The following is a 20,139-nucleotide window of genomic DNA, read 5'->3' as shown; positions in this document are numbered from 1 at the left end:
CAAGATAAATTTGCACTTTTACACTAGAGTTCCAATTTTATAGGAAACAACTAATTTTTCTCTTAAAATTATAAGATTATAACTATCTTTGAAAAATTATAGTTTAAAAAATGTACAACTCAAACTTCTATAATCATCCCAGTAGTTTACTTCCTTAAAAACGCATACATCAAAAAACGAAGTCCCAATCCTAATCCATCACAACAAGCAGTAAAAGAGAACTTCAAAGTAGTGATTGTTCTTTAATTCTTTTACTTGCAATCGTAACATTTTATTCACATTTAAGAATCATAGTAAAAATAACTTGCATATGTTTTATCAACCTGCTCCTAAGTCAGACTCACATTACTTGTTTTTGGAGACAGTTTCTAGATTATCATGTTAATCCAATACTTCCTCCCTTGCCAATATATAAAAATTGCCCAATGAAAGTGGATTTTCTGATGTACAAAGAAAAAAAAAAAGTGTATATAGTATGAACATAAATCAGTAACACAGTTGTTCATTGCCACTACCAAGTGTCATGCACTGGATATAATTGTATGGCTATGCTTTTATATGAGTGGCAGCTCTGCAGGTTTGTTTACAGCAACAGCATCACAAATAGTGGAACAATATGTTGAGCTACGATGTGACAAGAGCAACCATGTCACTAAGGGATAGGAATATCTTGGCTCTGTTGTAATCTTATGGGAGCACCACCATACATAAAGTCCATCATTGACTAAAACATAGTTACATGGTGCATGACTGTGTGTACATGCCAGGTTTTACTCATAAGATATGCTGACATGGTGCCATGCATGATCCTCCTCCCACAAGCATGTGTTTAAAGCAGTGTGATCCTTGTCGCTAACGTTTCTTTTCCCCCTCTCTTCTTTTTGTCTTTATCCACAGAATGTTTTTGTAGATAAACCAGCATTTCCAGAGTATAAAGTTTCTGACGCAAAAAAGTCCAAATTCATACTTCTGCATTTTAGCACTTTCAAAGCTGGCTGGGACTGGCTTATCTTGTTGGCGACGTTTTATGTCGCCGTGACTGTACCTTACAACGTCTGCTTTATTGGCAACGATGACCTGTCCACCACTCGCAGCACAACAGTCAGCGACATAGCAGTGGAGATTCTTTTTATTATAGGTAAGAACCCCCAGTGAGTTTCCTTGGAGATTTGCCTATGGGAAGTAAGTCTTTTCCAGATTTTTCTGATGGGAATTTGAACTAAGATCCATTTGCATGGGCATGATTCAGACTGTGATGCAAATTTTGGAGAGGAACATATTTGGATTTCTGAAAATTGCCTCTTCCAGTTTTTCCACTGTTCTTTTATTCACACAGATCTAGACCAGTGTTTTTTGTTTCTATATTTATTTTGTCCAAAATGGGTGAAAAAAAAAAACCCTGAATGACTATTTTGTTTGTATTCCCGCATCCTTCACAATGTTAACTATGTGGAGTCAGAGGTGGGACTTGGAAAGAACACACCAGTTGTATTCTGACAGTGATCCTGGTGTGTGGTTCTGTCTTCATGTTTCCATGCCCTTTCAGCATGTTGACGGTAATTTCAATAAGCGACCTAGTTACAGAAGCAAAGGGTTACATAAAGTTAATCAGAAGAAGCTGCGAATATCTCATTTTAACTTAATAAAAAGCCCCAAGGATGTTTGCTAGGGGGCCTTGATCTCTAGAATATTGGGAACCTTAGCTGACATCACATCTGTTCCAATCTTGTAAATCTTTTCCTATTTTCTTTTTCCTTACATCTTCTTCTTGTTTAAACCATATCCTAGCTTTTGCTTGCCCATTTAGAATACATTCTAGGTTTCCTTTAAGAGTTAAATTGTCTCCTCATTGTATTATTAACTACCATTGGCAACTAGTTCTTTACCTGCATAGTGACATAGCACAACAGCCAGACTGCAAAGATGAGAGAATGTTTGGAAAATATTTCAAGCAAGTAGTGAACAAAGGAGTGAGACCTGGACCTTAAAAGTTCAGAGAAAAGAAAATAAGTGAAGCAGGTCAAAACTTTTTTCAGTGGTGATAGTTTTTTCTTAAGGAGCTGTTAAAACTTTGGGGCCAGAGTGGACTCTACAGCTGAAGTCAGTACATGTTTGCTCTGGATGAGTTTGTGTGCTCTTGGTGCAGCTTTGGCACACTAGTAGATTTATACCTACTGGGCTCAGAGTCCTCAGGCCCCCAGTTCCCACCCCAAAAGTAGTAACCATAGTATGTTTTGGCCACTAGATGGCGATGTTGTCTAATTAGGTAGCTGGTAATGACTACAAACAATTTTTTTTAAAAACTGACATTTTTTTTAATTTGAAAAGTATAACCATAAAGGGATCTATGAAGTCATTGTTGTATATCAAATGATATATTTACAGTTTGAACAATTGAAAATGAAAATCCTGAATACGTTGGATATGTCTAACACCAATCCATTGTGGTTTTATATCCTCTTGCTGTGCTAACCTTGGATGTCTCCTTCTACCCATCCATGACACACACATAAGTTATCATCCTAAAAACACTTCTCCTTCCCATGACCTGGTAACAGTTCTCGATAACTTGGGCAGTCATTCAACATGTCTGAGCCTGCCTGTTTTCTTACACATAACTGGTTGATAGGATCTCATGAAATAATTGATATGTCATGGTTTACCAAATATTTCATCATCTGTATTATTGTTGTTGTTAAAAATTCTGTTGTTTGGAGGAGGTTGTATCTTGACTTTCCTCTTCCACTTTTCCTGATTTTTAGACATTTGACATACCAAGAACTTAGAAGTGATTTCCAGTACTACCTGCTCATTGACTACTTGTTTACCCCCATGAGAACTCATACGCATGAAAGATATTTTATAAATTTTTGTTCGTGTGTGTGTGTAGGTGCTTACTCTACTAAACCAGTGGAGACTGGTGTGCTCCCCTGATAGTTGCCCCTGAATTCCTCTGCATTCTCCCTTACTGTCATCTCAGGAAGCAAGTTGACTCTCCCAATAGGCAATACCCATCCATTAATAGCTGCATAAAGGAAGTGGAAACCTTACTATTTTTAAGCAGTTCAGTGTCTACAAAGATTACTTTAGAATTTAGAATAGTCTGACAGCAGATCTTGTGAGGCTTCTGCCTGGAAATCCCTTGTTGACTGACTTATTTTATAAGTCATAGGAATTTCCTTACTCTTTTCTACTATCTTCTGCTCTTTCTACTTTTAAATGAGTTTAAGTACATGTACAATTTGTTATAACATATCCAGAAAAATAAGTTCAGACTGTCATCTCTCCAAGTATATTCCCTCAATATTTATTCTATGAAATTTTTCACAATGATGACTAAAGAATGATTGTTGATAAATAAGTTAAAACACTAGGGGGGAAAGTACTTTCCCTGTAATACATCTTTACAATACTAATACAGTGTTAATATAACTTAACATTTACTAAATTAAAAAGTGTGGTATAATTCAAGTGTGTATTTAACCTACTCTTTGTTTCTATTTCTAGAACAGTTTACTAAATTGGCACTTCATATTCCATTAAATGGTCAGTTTAAAAAGGGTAAGAGATGAAGCCTTTTCATATATCTAAAGGATAATGATGATAAAAACATTATTATTACTCTATATAATTGTACGATTACATTACCGGTGTGACTATCCACCATGTTTAGCTAGAGGAAGGAGAAGCTGTGCTCCATTTGTATACAATGTGTCACAATTCATTCTAGTGTTATGTATAACTAATTTTAAAAAGGGGGGAAAGGGGAGAATGAGGATTAGGAAGAAATACAAAATAAAAATTGAAAAACAAATTGTGTTAATTGCATCAACTCCATATAGATGTTAGGCAACAGTAACCATTTTATAAAAGGGAAAATAATTCAATGTTCCATGGAAAAAGAATTTGTAGTAAAATTAAAGTTGGAAGATGATAGATCTCTTTGGGAGATTCACAATACACTTTAGCATTGCAAATCCTCCAAGAAATCCTGTGATAAAATAAACTTATTTAAATGCAATTAATCCAGAATCATGTTGGATTTATTTGTACCTCAAAACTCATTCCTCCGTAGATCACTTAGTAATGCTCTTTTGGCACAACTGACTGAAAAACATTCTTCCCAGATGAATTCACCATAAAGTGTCTGAGTATAATTTTGTTAGTCAAAACTTACATCTGAATGATGGACTCAAAACTTGCCTAGGTATTCTCTTACTCTTAAATTAGATTCTTCTGTAATCCATATTAGTTCTTTGGAATCAATATGGTGCAAAGCGTGGCCGAGATATAAAATTTCACGTTTAAACTAGCCATTGATTCAAAACCTTGTGGAAACTTGAGATGAGAAGTGACTTAATAGTTATCTAATTCAATCCTTACTTTATAGGTAGGAAAACTAAGGCCTGGTGATATGCCCAAGGCCACAGAACTAACTGATGGCAGATTGATAGATCAGGTTTCTTGTTTAAGAATTTATGGTCCATATGATTCCAATGCTCTCAACTTGCTTTCCTTTATTTATGAAAACTGAGTCAGAAAAGGAGAGAAAGAGCCAACTTCCTTTTCTTTCTTCCATGAATGTAGAAAACAATAGCTTGAATCTCTCCTGTCTTGGTAGTAAAGCTGTTGAATATCAATAGATTTGAAAGTCATCTCCCCTTTTTCTTTACTAAAAAGCCAAAGAACCTAATTTTATGCAGGCAGCAATATGACCAGACTTGGGAAAAATTATGAGTTGACTAATCCAGTGCAAATTCCATTCCCCTTATCCCATATCTGGTATAGGGACAAATATGCTACCAATTCTATCCACTAGGACATAAAGAGATCTTTGGCAGGTGGGAGGGGGATTACTTGGAAACAGTTCTTTTCCCTGAAAAAATAAGAGACAAGCAATGATAAAAATATTTGCATCCCCATTCTTGCCTTACCCCTGTGATGTGTGGATGGGGTGATAGCATACAATTCTTATAACTATGCAGCCATCTTACAATCACTAGGATAGAGAAGGCAAAGACATGTACCTCCGGACTCTTTTAGTAGATCTAAACTATTCTTTTTATTGGAGCCTCTCTTAATTGGGTATTTTGTTACTAATAGCTATGTCATTCTAAAAATACACACACATAAAAAAAAATCTTTTGTGGGTCCTTCCAAAGGGCCCTTTCAGAGACTGAACTATTCCTTTTCAAAGAAAAAATGTCTTTTTCTATCTTTACAGTCTTTCCACTGTGAGCCTATTTAGGAGATAATTTTCTCGTGCTTATTATCTGCTATTATAACCACAATGGCTTAGACTCATAGGCTACACCATAAAGTTCTAACTGACTGATTTGGTCCCTCCAAGAACTCCTCAGAAAACTAAATGTCAAAAGGAAACATAGTACAAGTGTGCTCTCTGTTTATCACAGTTATAAATCACCAAGTTATTTAATAGACCTTCCTAAAGAACAAAATAGAGAAACTAATGAGGGGAAGGATGATATAGTAAAGAGAAAATAGCCAAATATTTTTCAGAATGGGAAGAATATGTGAATCCTGAGATCAAAAGAGAATTCTAGGTACTAAGTTGTATAAGTAAAAATATTTCCAAATAGATAAGGCAAAAAGAAAATCTTCAAAGCTTCTAGAAATAAAAGTTACTCATAAAGGATAATAGTTATACTGAAATCAGATTTCTCAGCAATAGAAGAAGTCAAAAGACTGAAAAAATTCTGAACTGTCTGGCTTACTGGAAAAAAATCATTTTCTTTTCCTTCCTTCCTTCCTTCCTTCCTTCCTTCCTTCCTTCCTTCCTCATTCTCCATCCCCATCTCTCTTTTCTTTCTTCTTTCCTCTTTTCCTTTCATTCTTTTCCTCAGTTTACTATCCTTCAGGAAGGAGTATACAATGAGGACTTTTTTCACAAAAAATCTTACCACCCACAGATTCTCACTAAAAGAACTATTAAAAAATATTCTTTAGCAGACAGCAATGTGAGCCCAGAAAGAAGGAGTGGATCCAAGATAAAAGAAAACAAAACTTAGAATGAAAATTGATAAAATGTGTTAACAAATTAGATTAACTGTTGGATGCAGAAAGACAACAATTATTTTCAGGAACCCAAGAGGAAAAAAGGAAGCATGTTACAGCTGATATTGCAAATACATTTTAGATTTTATTAATTATTAGCTAAAAACATACTATTAACTGACAAATGAAAATAAGCAAGATCCACTGTGGTACATATAGTATGCTACCACTTACGTGAAAAAAAAAAGTTAGAGGGAGAATATTTAAGTATATGTGTACTTGGTAATGCTTACATGTCTTTGGAGGACTATACTAGAAATTTCTGTGCTTGCTTGCTTCTAAAGAGTGCAGAGGGGCTGGGGATATAGCTCAGTTGGTAGAGTGTTTGCCTCGTAAGCACAAAGCCCTGGGTTCAATCCCCAGTACTGCAAAAAAAAAAAAAAAAAAAAAGTGCAGAGTTTCTGAGGACAATGACAGGAAGATTTTACTGTTTACCCTATATAAATTTTGAGTTTTGAGCAATGTAACTCTACTGCCAATTAATAAAATTAAAATAAAATCCTAAGTGTAAGAGTTAAGTAATTTTTGAAGAATTCAGAAAAAGAATGAGCAAGAAAGTAAAGGAAGTTATAAAGATAAGAACAGAAAGGAATGCTTTAAAATAACAAGTAAAACCAAGAGCAATTTGGCAAGATCTGATCAATTTGGAAATGCACATCAGGATCTGGCGATTCTTTTTCTTGGTGGATTTTTTCAGGTACTTGCAGATGCACCTGGGGAGTCATGTAAAAGTTTTGCTGGGACATTGTTTGCAGAAGCAAAACAATGGAAACAAACTAAATGCCCACCAACAAGAAGAGGGTACAAACCAAGTGTGGTAGGTGTATAAAATGAAAGAGTGTAGAGAAAAGGAATCTGGCACTAAGATTGACAAACCAATTTCTAGAGACCAAACCCTGCTGTGCCCTCTTTGTAAATACACATTTATCGTTAACACAGTCGTGTTCTTTTCCACATTTTCTATTGCTGCTTTTACACCAACAGAATTGAATAATCATAACCAAGATTATATGGTCTGTCAACAATGCCTAAAATGCTTACAGTTGGGCCCCGTAAGAAAAAGATTGCCAATCCCTGTTTTAAAGCTCTGGTTTCTAACTCAACACTCCCCTTTTCATTACAAATATGTTGTGATGTTCTTACTCTCTAGTGATTTACCTTTTAAAAAAAAATGTCAATAAAACACTTTAACTGTAATATCAAGGAGAATGCAAAGGAAATCAATCATTCATCATTTCCTGTGTATTTTTATTTATAAGGGCTGTAGCATGACCATACTAAGAGGCAAAGTGAGGTAAACACTTGCACTTACTTATAATAAACAAATTCAGATTTATGAGAATTCCATGGAAGAAGTACATGTAAATTAAAGGAATAGAGGTACAAGCAAACTAGTATGAGGATATGTATGAATGAGAGCAGACATATATATATATATATAACAACTGAAATAGAGAAATAGCTAACTCTAGCAGGGAGAGCTTGCCAAGACAGATTTCAGATGATCACAACAGAGAAGATAAGGAAACCATGTATGCTGTCAAATCAGTTGGATCACATACTTCCATATAGTATCCTAGTAACTCCTGTCCTTACACCTGGGATGAGGTGTGACAAAATATAAAAGAGATTCTACATTCTTCTGCCAGGGACAGGGACAGTTGGATGCTAGGCAGGATAAGAACAGTCACACATCACATGGACAATCCTGTCCCAGGACTGAACCTTTAGCATCCTTATCTAGTCATATTCCTGATCATTGTGACAACCCAGAATTATTTGAAAAGCATTGTTTTCTGGGTGTAATGTTGTAACGTTAATTCCTATGTTGACTTACGCAACTCTAGTCACTGGTTTTTCAGTGGGGCCAATACCAACTACAGGGCACAAGATAGAAATATTTATGTTTTTTCTTTAATTCCTCAATCAGGACTACCAACACTTAGTGTTGAATTAGTGTTTTTAAATTACAATTTACAAATGACTTTGCTCCAACTCAAGTGAACAGAATTCCTGTAATATTTCTTATGCACATATATCCATATTTTTAATTTTTTCTGATTATTTTTCTTCATTTATAATGCTTTATTAGATAATATTTCTATCAAATTACAAATCTCCAAATTTTGCTGTCTTAGAATATCTATTTCTACACATCATTTAATTTTTATGATAACCTTGTGATATAATTAAGGCAGATATATTTGTTTATACATGGGGGGGATAAGCAGTTTATGCAAAAGCTGGCTAATTACTATCCGAGCTAGGATTAAAACCTTAAATGTTTCATTTGTAAATTGGGCAAAGTAGTCAGTAGCATTATTGTGAGGATTTTGTGAGGCAATTATAATCAAGAAATATGCTCACACACTGTTCAATCAATAGCAGTGATTATTCTCAATAATGCTGCTGAGGAAGAAAAAATTTCTTCTTCTTAGGCTCTGTGGCTGGATCTGAGAATTCAACTAATGAAAGAGGGATCAGCAAGGAAAAAACATATGAGTTTTATTTAAAAATTTTTATGGGCTCATAGGAGTCCACAGTAGGAATATTAAGAACTGAAGAAGGCATCAGGCCCTAAAGCTTAAATACCTTTTAAACAAAGAATAATAAATAATGAGAATGTGGCATGACAACAGGCCTTGGGCCAGGGGGAGTAAATTGAGGGACAGGGACTAGGAAATGCATGACAGAAACTAATAGCTGTAAGAGTTATTAAGTAGGTTGTTTGTATGGATCCATTTCACCATCAGTTCCCAGTCTTCAGTGATGATGATGTTCCTCTCTTCATTTCTCATGAGAAATTATATAACTTGCTTGCGGGTAGAAAGAGAAAGATCAGAGAGCTTTTCCTATATCTTCTCTTTCTTTTGTGCCTTCAGATCAAAACAGTCAACAGGCCAAAATGGTTGCAACTTGGGGAGGCATATTCTAAACCCCTTCAATATTATCAAGTCCGTATCTCCTCAATTTGTTTTAATATAAGCTATTTTCAGAAACCAGCATTTTGTGATACATACTGAATCAACCAGCTAATTTTGAGACTAAGGTACACCAGAGCATTCCACATCTAATAGCTTTCAGGAACACAAGTGCCCCAGAGACTCATTTACCACATCGGGGACTGGAGGCCTTTTCAGATACTAATACAAAGTTGGCTCACTATCCTTTTTGAAAGAGCCAGGAAATGTTCTCTTACATCTTGCATCTACTAAAGTTGCAGTGCACAAGGGACTGTGGGGTTCTGAATAGTCCGGATAATACTGGAGGCAAGCAATCCAGTGCTCTTTCTTCCAGTTTCTTGGCACACCTACAAACAAGGAAAGGAGCTGATCTGCATTTTAGCTCCTCCTCTTTTTTCCTATCCAGTTCTGAAGAGGTCAGAAATATGCACCAGAGCTGGGTGCTGGCTTCTGGTGGCATAGTCCAGAGGGAAGCTGTTAGCTGAAGGTTTAATTGTCAGCTTTAGTATATCTGGGACTTGTCTCTATTCAACAACTTCAATATGTGCTGGATCTGAGTTCAGTCTATTAGTTAGTATCCACAAATACACGTATACAGCTTTTCCCCACATCTCTTCACTGTATGCAATCTTGTAAGCATACGTTTTCCCACTTAATGTGGAATGGAGAGGTGAAGTTGTATATCATTCCACTTCTGTCATATCAATGCTCATTACTCTCTAGTAGAAACCAAGCCCCCAGAGAGGTACTTTGATTCTGTCAGGATTCTTGTGTATCTTTTTCTATCAGTGTGAATTATATAAATCTTAGTGGAACCTGATAGATATTTTATTGTTCTTTCATTATGCAAGCAAACCCCAGTTTGTAAGATAATCATTTCGCACTGAAAAGTGTAAAGATATGTTCTTTTCCCCCTTCAGTTAAATGAGTAAAATTAAAGATACAGACTTGACTACTTGGGGGAAATATCTCTAACAATAAAGTCAAGATTTCATGGTGATGAGGGAATTAAATAAATTTATTCTCAAATGCTTTGAGCATCCTGATGTGAGATACCTGGATTGCATAGTTAGAAACTATTTACTTAAAATTAATTTATCTTTTAGGGTTTGGATGCCTCCTCTTCCTCTTTCCGTCCTTCACTCTCATTTTTCTTCCTCCCCTACCTCTTAATATTCTCCCACCTATTTTTACTCCACCTTTTAGACATAGGACAATGGCAGAGACACATACCCATACACCCCCACATCTGAACATTGTATACCCATCATCCAAAACCTTAAGCATGTTAGGAGACTCTTTCTAGTTATCTTATTTAGCCATCCACATTACTCTTGGATTGAGTAATAGAGGTTCTGACTAACAATTCTTGGTGGCATTCCTAGTCATGGCAATTCTAGTCATGGCTCAGATTTGACCTTTATCTCATGTGACTATCTATAACCCAACCATGAGAATATTCAGTGTCTGTATTATAAGATAAAATATTTGGAGTATTGAACAAATGGAATGATTACATTGAACTTTAACCATTATCTAGCAATGAAGCAGTGTCCACTTGGCTACTAACCAGATATTTTCTGCTAAATAAATCTATACCTGAGGATAGAGCAATAATTAAACAAATCCCAGAAAACTACCCTGATACTTCAGATTCCCAGTGGAGTGTAACACAGTCAGTGTCTTATCTCAAAATGAAACGATTTTATATTTAGAACGGCTTGAGAGAAATAGTGCATTGAAAAGTAAGATATTATTTTCATGGTTGTTACTAAGAACTTCTAAATAACTTGGCTTAAAAGTACCTACTTAAGCAAAGACTAAAATTGCATTTATTTTGCAAATAAACTCTTGGTTCAGGTATTGCTTCTTTAGGCTTTTCAAAATTCCCTATGGGAAGATGAAGCACTGTGGTAAATTACCTATTGAGCTGATACCCAAGATAAGTGACCACTGTATTTTCCTTTACTGTATGAAAGTGCAAAGCAGTGTTTTTTATTTAATTGGTTCAAACATAGCAATTGATATTTTCCTCAGGCTAGATGTAACAGGCTCTTGTTTGATTTTTAAAGAGTACTTTGTTCACCATTAGCTCCTATGAGGCAGATCTATGGAAATTTGAAAACATTCCACCATTCTTTGCTGTGAGCAAAAGCATGCTCCATGACAACGTTCTCAACAAACCTACAAATTAAATTCTAAGGTATTTTCTTTTGATTGCTTTAATTTCTCCTGTGTTCATATTCTATGATAATTATGTAAACTTTAATACAGAAACAGCAGAGAAAATAAATTGTTCTTGGTCATACCCATTCCAAAACCAACAGCACTCCCAGGTCAAATCTTCTTGGCTGCTATTTCTGTGTTTCTCTTAGTTGTGATCACAGTCTATGTAAATTTGGAGAACTTTTTTTATTCTTATAACATTTTAATAAGAATATTTTCCTGTTTTGTAAGTACTTATAAACACATCTAATCATTGCATATATTTCATCATCTAAAAGATCCATTTATTTAGCCAGGTATTAATCATCACACATTGAAGACAACTTTTTGGCACTTAAATTAAAAATATAATGAACACTTCTATGAAAAAAAGTATGTTCACTATTAAGCAAACATACTGAGTACCTGTTGCTTGCTGTGTGCTGTTCTGATGTTCATGAAGGAGCAGTAAAGCAAGTAGACACAGATTCTTGCCCTTAAAGGATTTAGATTCTAAAAGGAAGCAAACAGTAAACAGTTCAAATAAATAAAATACATAGCATGTTCAATAGTGGTGAGTTCATTTTGAAGAATAGACTAGATAAGGGAAAGTGTAATTGAGAATCTGATGTTTGAACAAAGACAACAAGGAAATGAGGAAACAATCAACTGTCTTGATGAAGAACATTTCAAGCAAGGGAAACAAGTGCCAAAAGCCTTCTCCTACATGTACTTATTTTCAGAAGGCATGGAAGTATTGGGTAAAGTATATTAATATATACAATTTAGAACACATTTTCATAGTTTTTTTTAAATCACTTTATCCTGAGAGCATTTTATTGGGTCAATAAAGCTCTAGTTGAAATGCAACTTGTTCATTCCAATAAATTTTATGGTAATAGCCATTTAATGGAGTATTTCAGATCAAGTAATATCAACATTGCATTATTGTTACTTATTCCAGATTTTTCTTGGGAATAAAAAGTGGAGTTGCATTTGCCTGACAAATGCCAAACTCATTTGACAATGCACGTGAATACTTAAATCTAAACGTCTGTGAGATGGCCAATATGGAGAAAAATTGTACATCCCAGAATGATGTGACTTACCTATTGCTGTAAATAGACTACTCAAGAAGGAGCATGTGCTCATAAAATATTAAACGATGCTGCTTATTTTGAACAAGGCTGGGACATTAAGATTGGAATGTTACTAAATTTAGAAACTCAGAAGAAAATTGTGAGTTCTTGATTTAGAAACTTATTGCAGAGTAATTAGGGTTTTTTCCATTCGCCTCTTACCAGACATGAACTCTGCTATGTCATTCTTTCCTCTTCCCGCTTTTTCAAGTATGTTTAAAAAAAAATCCTACTCTCTAAGTAGAAATAGCATCATTTGTGTGACATATTTCCCATTTCAGTCTGTGGAGTTAACATTCGCCATTGCAATAACCTCCTCTCTCCCAATCACCCCAATATGTTTTAAATAAATAAATACAAATGTAAGTAATAAAATTAAAATGAATTAGGTATCAAATTAGGGAGAAGTTGTTAAAAGAGCTTTACATGACAGAAAACATTACAGTCATCCAGGCCTAGGTGCAATTCATTGTGTATTGTTCATGAAATATTTGCTAAGGACTAACGTGAAGTCACCCAGTTGGGTGGACATGGGAATCCCTGAACATGGCCTCAATGACCCTCGACGGTCTGGACTCTGTATCTCCACATGGCCATCTCTCACCACGTACTCCTCCTTCCTCTGACTTCAGCCAGGCTAGAGCCCTTTCAGATCTTCAGTTGTGTCATTCCTTTCACCCCCTTGCATATTCTTTGTATTTTCCATTTCTAGATAAAAGCAAAAGACATTCACTTAGTTTGTCTTTACCTAATAAAATTCTCATCCCTGAAGTATCATTGGTGAACTTGTCTATAAAATCGTCTTTAGTCCTTTCCCCATTACCATAAATCGAGGTTAGATTTCCCTTATTAACTATTGAAGTGTTTTTCCCTCCCCTGTCTTTAGCACCATATCCTGATTGTCTAGTTCTCTTCCCACAAACATCATATTCCATAAATAAACAATGAATTCCCAGAGGACATGGACGGGACAATATTATATTTCTGTGGTTTCACGAACTAATATAGTACACATTCAACAAATGTATACCTACTCTCACAATTCTGATAAAATATGAAATGTATTTCACTGAGTTGAGAAACATCCTATTTCCAAAGATAGGCCTGCGTGATTTTTTAATGTGGCCCAACAGGTGATTGTTCTTTATTTTAGACAATCAAATCGCTTAGTTATTAATCCTTAAAAAATCAAGAACCATTAAGTAAATGGCAGGTATCTTGAGAAATCCACAGGTTTGGGTGCCCTGAACAGGTCCTTGTAAACATACCAATATCTTGGTCCAGGCACTCCAAATGGCCCAGTGAGCATGGGATGAACTTAGCTTCTCCAAATGGTAGATGCTAGGATGTCATCTTTCTCTGATGATGATCCTATAAAGAAGATTACTGATGTCCAGAGAAACAAGGAGATGTTACAGCCTCAACTCAGCTAGAGACACATTGATTGCCATGAAATTAGAAGTCTTTTTTTAATTAACTAAAATAATTATTTAATTCTTATTAGGTAATTTAACTTAATCATATGAGGCCTTGTATAAAACCTGATATTAAGTTTTGGATGATGAAAAGGATCCTGAAGAAATTGAAAACATTCTCCCTATTTTCAAAAATCTTATGTAATGATTGGGGAAATTTGTCTTAAATATGGAAAACTCTTATCACATAGTAAAAAACAGTGGAAGCCTTGTACCAGAACATGTAGCAGGAAAACCATCTGTGGTATATTTTGAAATAGATGTAGAGTTGGTCCTTATTAGTCATTGAATGTGAAAGTATGATCAAAGGGAAATGTTGATAGAAAGTGAAACAGGAGACCATGAATGCTGAGCACCTGGAGTGAAGAGAAGCTTATCAAGGTGGCAACAAGGAAGGACCTGTGTTTAGGGTTATCAACCCCTTCATAATTCCATCTAAGCCTAACTCTCTAAGCCAAAGGAAACTCATTGCTACAATAGAATATTTCAAGAGCACTTCCACAAATAAAGCTGTTGGATAAATATACACTTAGAAGCAAAATTGAGCAAAATCACACTGGATTCCTGATGTTTCATGTATGGTAGCTATTTAGTACATTTATGTTCAATGTTTTTAAGTGGGTATGTCTGGAGATTGCAATAGTAAATAAGACTGTGATTCACTTGTAATGAATCAGATATCGACATGCATGAAACAGATGGGCTCACCAAGAAAAAATACAAGATGTTAAGTCTGTTATTAAAAATTAGTGGTAAAAACAAGATCCAACTCTATGCTGTTTACAAGAGACTTATCTCTCAGGCAAAGACATTCACAGGTTGAAAGTAAAAGGATGGCAAAAAATATTCCATGCATATGGTTCAAGAAAACAAGTAGGAATAGCTGTTCTCATATCTGACAAAGCAGATTTCAAGCAAAAATTAATCAGAAGAGACAAAGAAGAACACTACATCCTAGTAAAGGGAATACTCCAACATGAAGATATAACAATAGTAAACATTATTGCCTCAAATGTCAACACACCCAATTATATGGAAAAAATTCTCCATGACATTAAATCTCACATAGACCCCAATACAATAATACTGGGTGATTTTAATACACCCTTATCACCATAGGTCATCAAAATGTAAAATCAATAAGGCTATCTCTAAACAGCACTATAAATCAAATCGACCTAACAAACATCTACAGAATAGTCCACCCCAAAACAACTGAATTTACCTTCTCACTGCATATAGAACTTTTTCCAAAATAGATCATATTCTAGGACACAAAGCAAATCTTAGCAAATATAAAGAAATTTATATAATCCCATGTATCCTATCAGATTATAATTAAATGAAACTAGAAATTAACAACAAGAAAAATAATAGAAACCACATAAATACATAGAGATTGAACAATATTCTCTTAAATAAATAATGGATCAAAGAAAAAATGAGAATTGAAATCAAGAAATTCTTAGAAATGGATGAGAACAAGAGATACAACATATCAAAATCTCTGGAACAGTATAAAAGCAGTTCCAAGAGGAAAATTTATAGCACTGAATGCCTACATTAAAAAATTTGAGAGATCCCCAATAAATAAGCTTATGTTCCACCTCAAGACCTTAGAAAAAGAACTAACTAACTACAAAACACATAGAAGAGAGGAAATAATTAAGATCGTAGAAGAGAGGAAATAGTTAAGATCAGAGCCAAAATCAATAAAATTGAGAATAAGAAAATAATACCCAGAATCAATGCAATGAAGAGTTGTTTCTTTGAAAAAATAAATAAGATTGATAGACCCTTAGCAAGCTAACTACAGAAAGTGTGAGAAGATACAAATCAACAGTATCAGAGATAAATGGGGAGATACCACCACAGACCCTTCTGAAATCCAGAGGACTATCAGAACCTATTTTGAAAAATTATATTCCAATTAACTGGAAAATCTGGAAGACATTGACAAATTTCCAGCCACATATGACCTGCCCAAATTGAATCAGGAAGACATAGAAAACCTAAACAGACCAATATTAACCAATGAAATTGAAATAGCAATTAAAAGCCTTCCAAAAAAGAAAAGCCTGGGACCTGATGGATTCTCAGCTACATTCTACCAGACGTTTACAGAAGAACCAACACCAGTTTTTCTTAAATTATTCCATAAAGTTGAAAGAGAGGGAACATTTCCAAATACTTGTAATGAAGCCAGTATAATCCTAGTACCAAAACCCAACAAAGAAGCCTTAAGGAAAGAAAATTACAGACCAGTATCCCTGATGAGCATATATGATAAAACTCTTAATAAAATATTAGTAAATGTCATTCAAAACACATAAAAAAGATAATACACCATATCAAATGGGTTTCATTTGAGTTATGCAAGATTGGTTCAACATATGCAAATCAATAATGTAGTTCACCACTTCAACAAAATTAAGGACAAAAATCACATGATCATCTCAACAAATGGAGAAAAGGCTTTTGATAAAATTCAACACCCATTCATGTTTAAAACGCTGGAGGAGCTATGGATCAGGGGATTTACCTCAACATCTTACAGGCCATTTATGACAAAGCCAAATCCAACATCATACTAAATTGAGAAAAACTAAAAGCATTTTCTTTAAAATCAGGAAAAAGAAAGGTCGTCCATTCTCACCACTCATATTCAACATTACCCTCGAAACATTAGCCAGAATTAACAGACAAGAAAGGGAAATCAAAGGGATACAAGTAGGAAAACAAGAAGTCAGACTATTTAGAAGACAAAAAAAAAAAAAAAAAAAAAAAATTCACCAGACGTCTACAGCTTATAAATGAATTTATAAATGAGTTTATCAAAGTAGCAAGATACAAGATCAACACCCATAAATCAATAGCTTTCCTATACTCCAACAATGACTCAGAAGAAATCAGGAAAACCATCACATTCACAATAACCTCAAAATAAAATAAAACACTTTGGAATTAATCTAGCCAAGGAGGTAAAATAGCTCTACAGTGAAAATTATAAAACACTGAAGAAACTGAAGAACTTAGTAGAAAGACATTCTATGTCCTTTAATAGGCAGAATCAATATTGTCAAAATGGTAACACTACCAAAAGCAATCTACAGATTCAATGTAATTGCCATCAAAATACCAATGACATCGTTCCCAGAATTAGAAAAAAACAATTCTTAAATTCATTTGGAAGAATAGGATACTCAGAATAGCTAACACAATACTAAGCAAGAAATGAAGCAGGGGGCATCATAATATCTGATCTGAAATTATACTACAGAGCTATAGTAACAAAAACAGCATGGTATTGTCATAAAAATCAACATGAAGAGCAATGAAACAATAGAAGACACAGAGACAAGTTTGCATACCCATAGTCACCTGATAGTTAACAGAACTGCCAAAAAAAATCTTGGAGAAAAGATAGTCTTTTTAACAAATGGTCCTGAAAAAACTGGATATCCAGATGTAGAAAAAATGAAATTAAACCCTTATATCTCACCCACCCCACACAAAACTCAAATTGAAATAGATCAAAGAGGAATTAGACCAGAAACTTTACACATGCTAGAAGAAAACATAGGGTCAGCACTCTATCATATGGGTGGTGGCACTGACTTCCTTAACAATAGCCCCAAAGCACAAGAAATAAAACCAAGAATCAATAAGTGGGATACCATCAAACTAAAAAGCTCTGCCCAGCATTGGAACAAGATTAAGAGCATCAAGCGAGAGTGTACAGAATGGGAAAACATCTTTGCCAGCCAGTTCTCTGATAGGGGATTAATATTCAAAATATACAAAGAACTCAAAAAAAAAAAAAAAAAAAAACTACTTAACACCAATCAATCAATCAATCAATCAAACAATTAATGAAGTAACACAATCAGTAAATACACAAAAGACCTAAACAGAATCTTCTCAAAAGAGGAAACACAAATGGCCAACAAATATATGAAAAAATGTTCAACATCTCTAACAATCAGGGAAATATTAATCAAAACTACTAAAAGATTTCATCTCACTCTGGTCAGAATGGCAATGATCAAGAATACAAGCGACAATAAATGCTGGTGAGGTTGTGGGGAGAAAGGAACATATGTACATTGTTGGTGGGACTACAGATTAGTACAACAACTCGGGAAAGCGGTATGGAAAACTATGACCCAGCTATCCCATTCCTTGGTATTTTCTCAAAAGTTCTAAAATCAACATACTACAGCAATACAGTCACTTCGAATTTATAGCAGCACAATTCACAATAGCTAAATTGTGGAATAAACCCAAGTGCCCTTCAGTAGATGAACGGATTAAGAAATTGTGGTATATGTATACAAAGGGGTTCTACTCAGTCATTAAAAGAAAAAAGAAAAAAAATTATGGCATGTGCCTGTAAATGGACAGAAATGGAGAATATCATACTAAGTGAAATTAGCCAAACTCAGCAACTTGAAACTTGAATGTTTTCTGTCAGATGCAGAAGCTATATTGAAATGAAGAAAAGTGGGAGGGAAGGATAGGATAATATAAATAATCCATCAAATGTAAATTAATAGATGTGCAAAAAGAAGTATAGTAGAGGAGAGGAAGGAGAATGGGTGAGGGAAGGATGAGAGAAAAACGACAGAGAAAACGGGGATCATGAACTGAAATAGATTTTCATGCAACTACTATGTATAACTATAAACTCTAATAAAAGTTACACATAGCAAAAAAAAGCTTAATGACACTATGAATCTATAAAAGCATTAGAATATTTAACGTATATTTACTTTAATTATCTCATTGTAAACATGCAAAACCCTTTGGAAGACTGATCCTCTTCTTTTTCCCAATACTTCTAGAGTTGACATTAACTACTACAGTATAATTAAGAGCTAAGCTGGATGGTAATATTCACTCCAGTTTGTAGATAAAGAAACTGAAGCCAAATGTGTTAAAATCATATTGAAAAGAAAGAAAATAGGAAGGGAAATGAGGTATAAACTTATGTGTTAAACAGGACTCTTAAGATGAACATTTCTACATTTATTGCTTCATTTCTATAGAAGACTTTTTCAACCACCTGCATCCTCTTGTTAGGCAAAGGGTGCTAGCTAGTCTTTATTAGGAATCTTTCCACGTTTTATGCTGGTGACCCCTTCTTCTCTTCCACTATGTTCTGATTTTCCTTGTCCTTCTGGAACACTTCTGCTTGATCTCTTTCACAAGCTCTTCTCCCTTTTCCTGTACATTAAGTGGCTTCTCCCCAGATTTTATTCTCTCTCTATCACATCACACACTTACACAGGTGATCACACCACCTAAAGGATGTCATTCCAAGGAAACACAGCCTCTATAGATACCAGACTCCAAACTCATCACTTTCCCCACAAGCCACACACCTATTTCCTTCATGGATTTCACCTTATCCGTGAATGATCCCATGAGCCCTAAACTTAGGGCACTTCAGATTTTTCTCTCTCCCTCAATTCTCCAGAAAAATCCAACTCAAGATTCGCCTATTGCCATCTGCTGACACACTCTCCTCCCTTCTTATTCTTGCTGCCACTACTTTATTTCTAGTCACCATCAGCTCTGGCTGGATTACTACAACTCCGGACTAGCTTCCTTCTCCACCACACTCCCAGGATCTGCTTCCAATGCTTTTGTTCTTTTTCTTGTTGTTGATCAGATATGTAACAATGTGCATATCTGATCATGCCATATATCTGCTTGAGACACTCCAATCACCTATTCACAAACTTTAAATGCATACCTGCCACCTCCACCCTGCTCCTCTTTGTAATCTCTTATTCATCATTTAGGAAATGAGCTCACTTGTTACCTTCCACCTGTCTGTCTGTCTCAAGTTTCACCTTCCACGTTCATGTTAGCTGTTCCTTTTTTGTTGTCTCAAAAACATTCATCATGTGACTTGATAATTTCTTATTTATTTATTTACCTGTGTCTTCTACTAAATGTGATTTCCTTGAATGCAAAAACAGAATATTAATCACCTTTGTAGTCCAAGAATCCAGATGATTGATAGAAATATATATATATAAGTATATATATATATAAGTATGTATATATATATATATACACACACATATGTATTGCTCAATAAATACTGGCTAAATAAACGGAGGAAGGGAAATTATTGTTAGTTCCATTTTCCTTTTGGAAATTTGAATTTAGGAAAGTGAATTCACTTTCCAAAGGACACATTGTCACTGTATGGTAGAGTTGTAATTAAAAGCTAGTTGTATTTTTTTTTTAAGTCAAGGTTCACTTGACAGG

At 34.8% G+C, this 20,139-nt stretch overlaps 1 protein-coding gene and 1 non-coding gene across 3 annotated transcripts in view; both read left to right on the top strand.

Annotated features, from left to right (window-relative positions):
- The window catches only part of Kcnh8 (potassium voltage-gated channel subfamily H member 8), a 360,225-nt gene that overhangs the window by 187,434 nt on the left and 152,652 nt on the right, over positions 1–20,139 (top strand). For both annotated transcript variants that reach the window (XM_047531744.1, XM_047531743.1), the window contains one exon: positions 898–1,138. In XM_047531744.1, coding sequence (XP_047387700.1) covers positions 898–1,138 — 241 coding nt within the window. The remainder of the gene's footprint in view (positions 1–897; positions 1,139–20,139) is intronic.
- Trnat-cgu (transfer RNA threonine (anticodon CGU)) lies at positions 6,373–6,446 on the top strand. The gene has a single exon. It is a non-coding gene; the product is annotated as a tRNA-Thr (tRNA).

Source organism: Sciurus carolinensis, chromosome 17 (assembly GCF_902686445.1).
Source record: "Sciurus carolinensis chromosome 17, mSciCar1.2, whole genome shotgun sequence".
NCBI lineage: Eukaryota > Metazoa > Chordata > Mammalia > Rodentia > Sciuridae > Sciurus > Sciurus carolinensis.
Note: the sequence above shows the minus strand (reverse complement) of the source record. Positions and strands in the feature narration are given on the sequence as shown.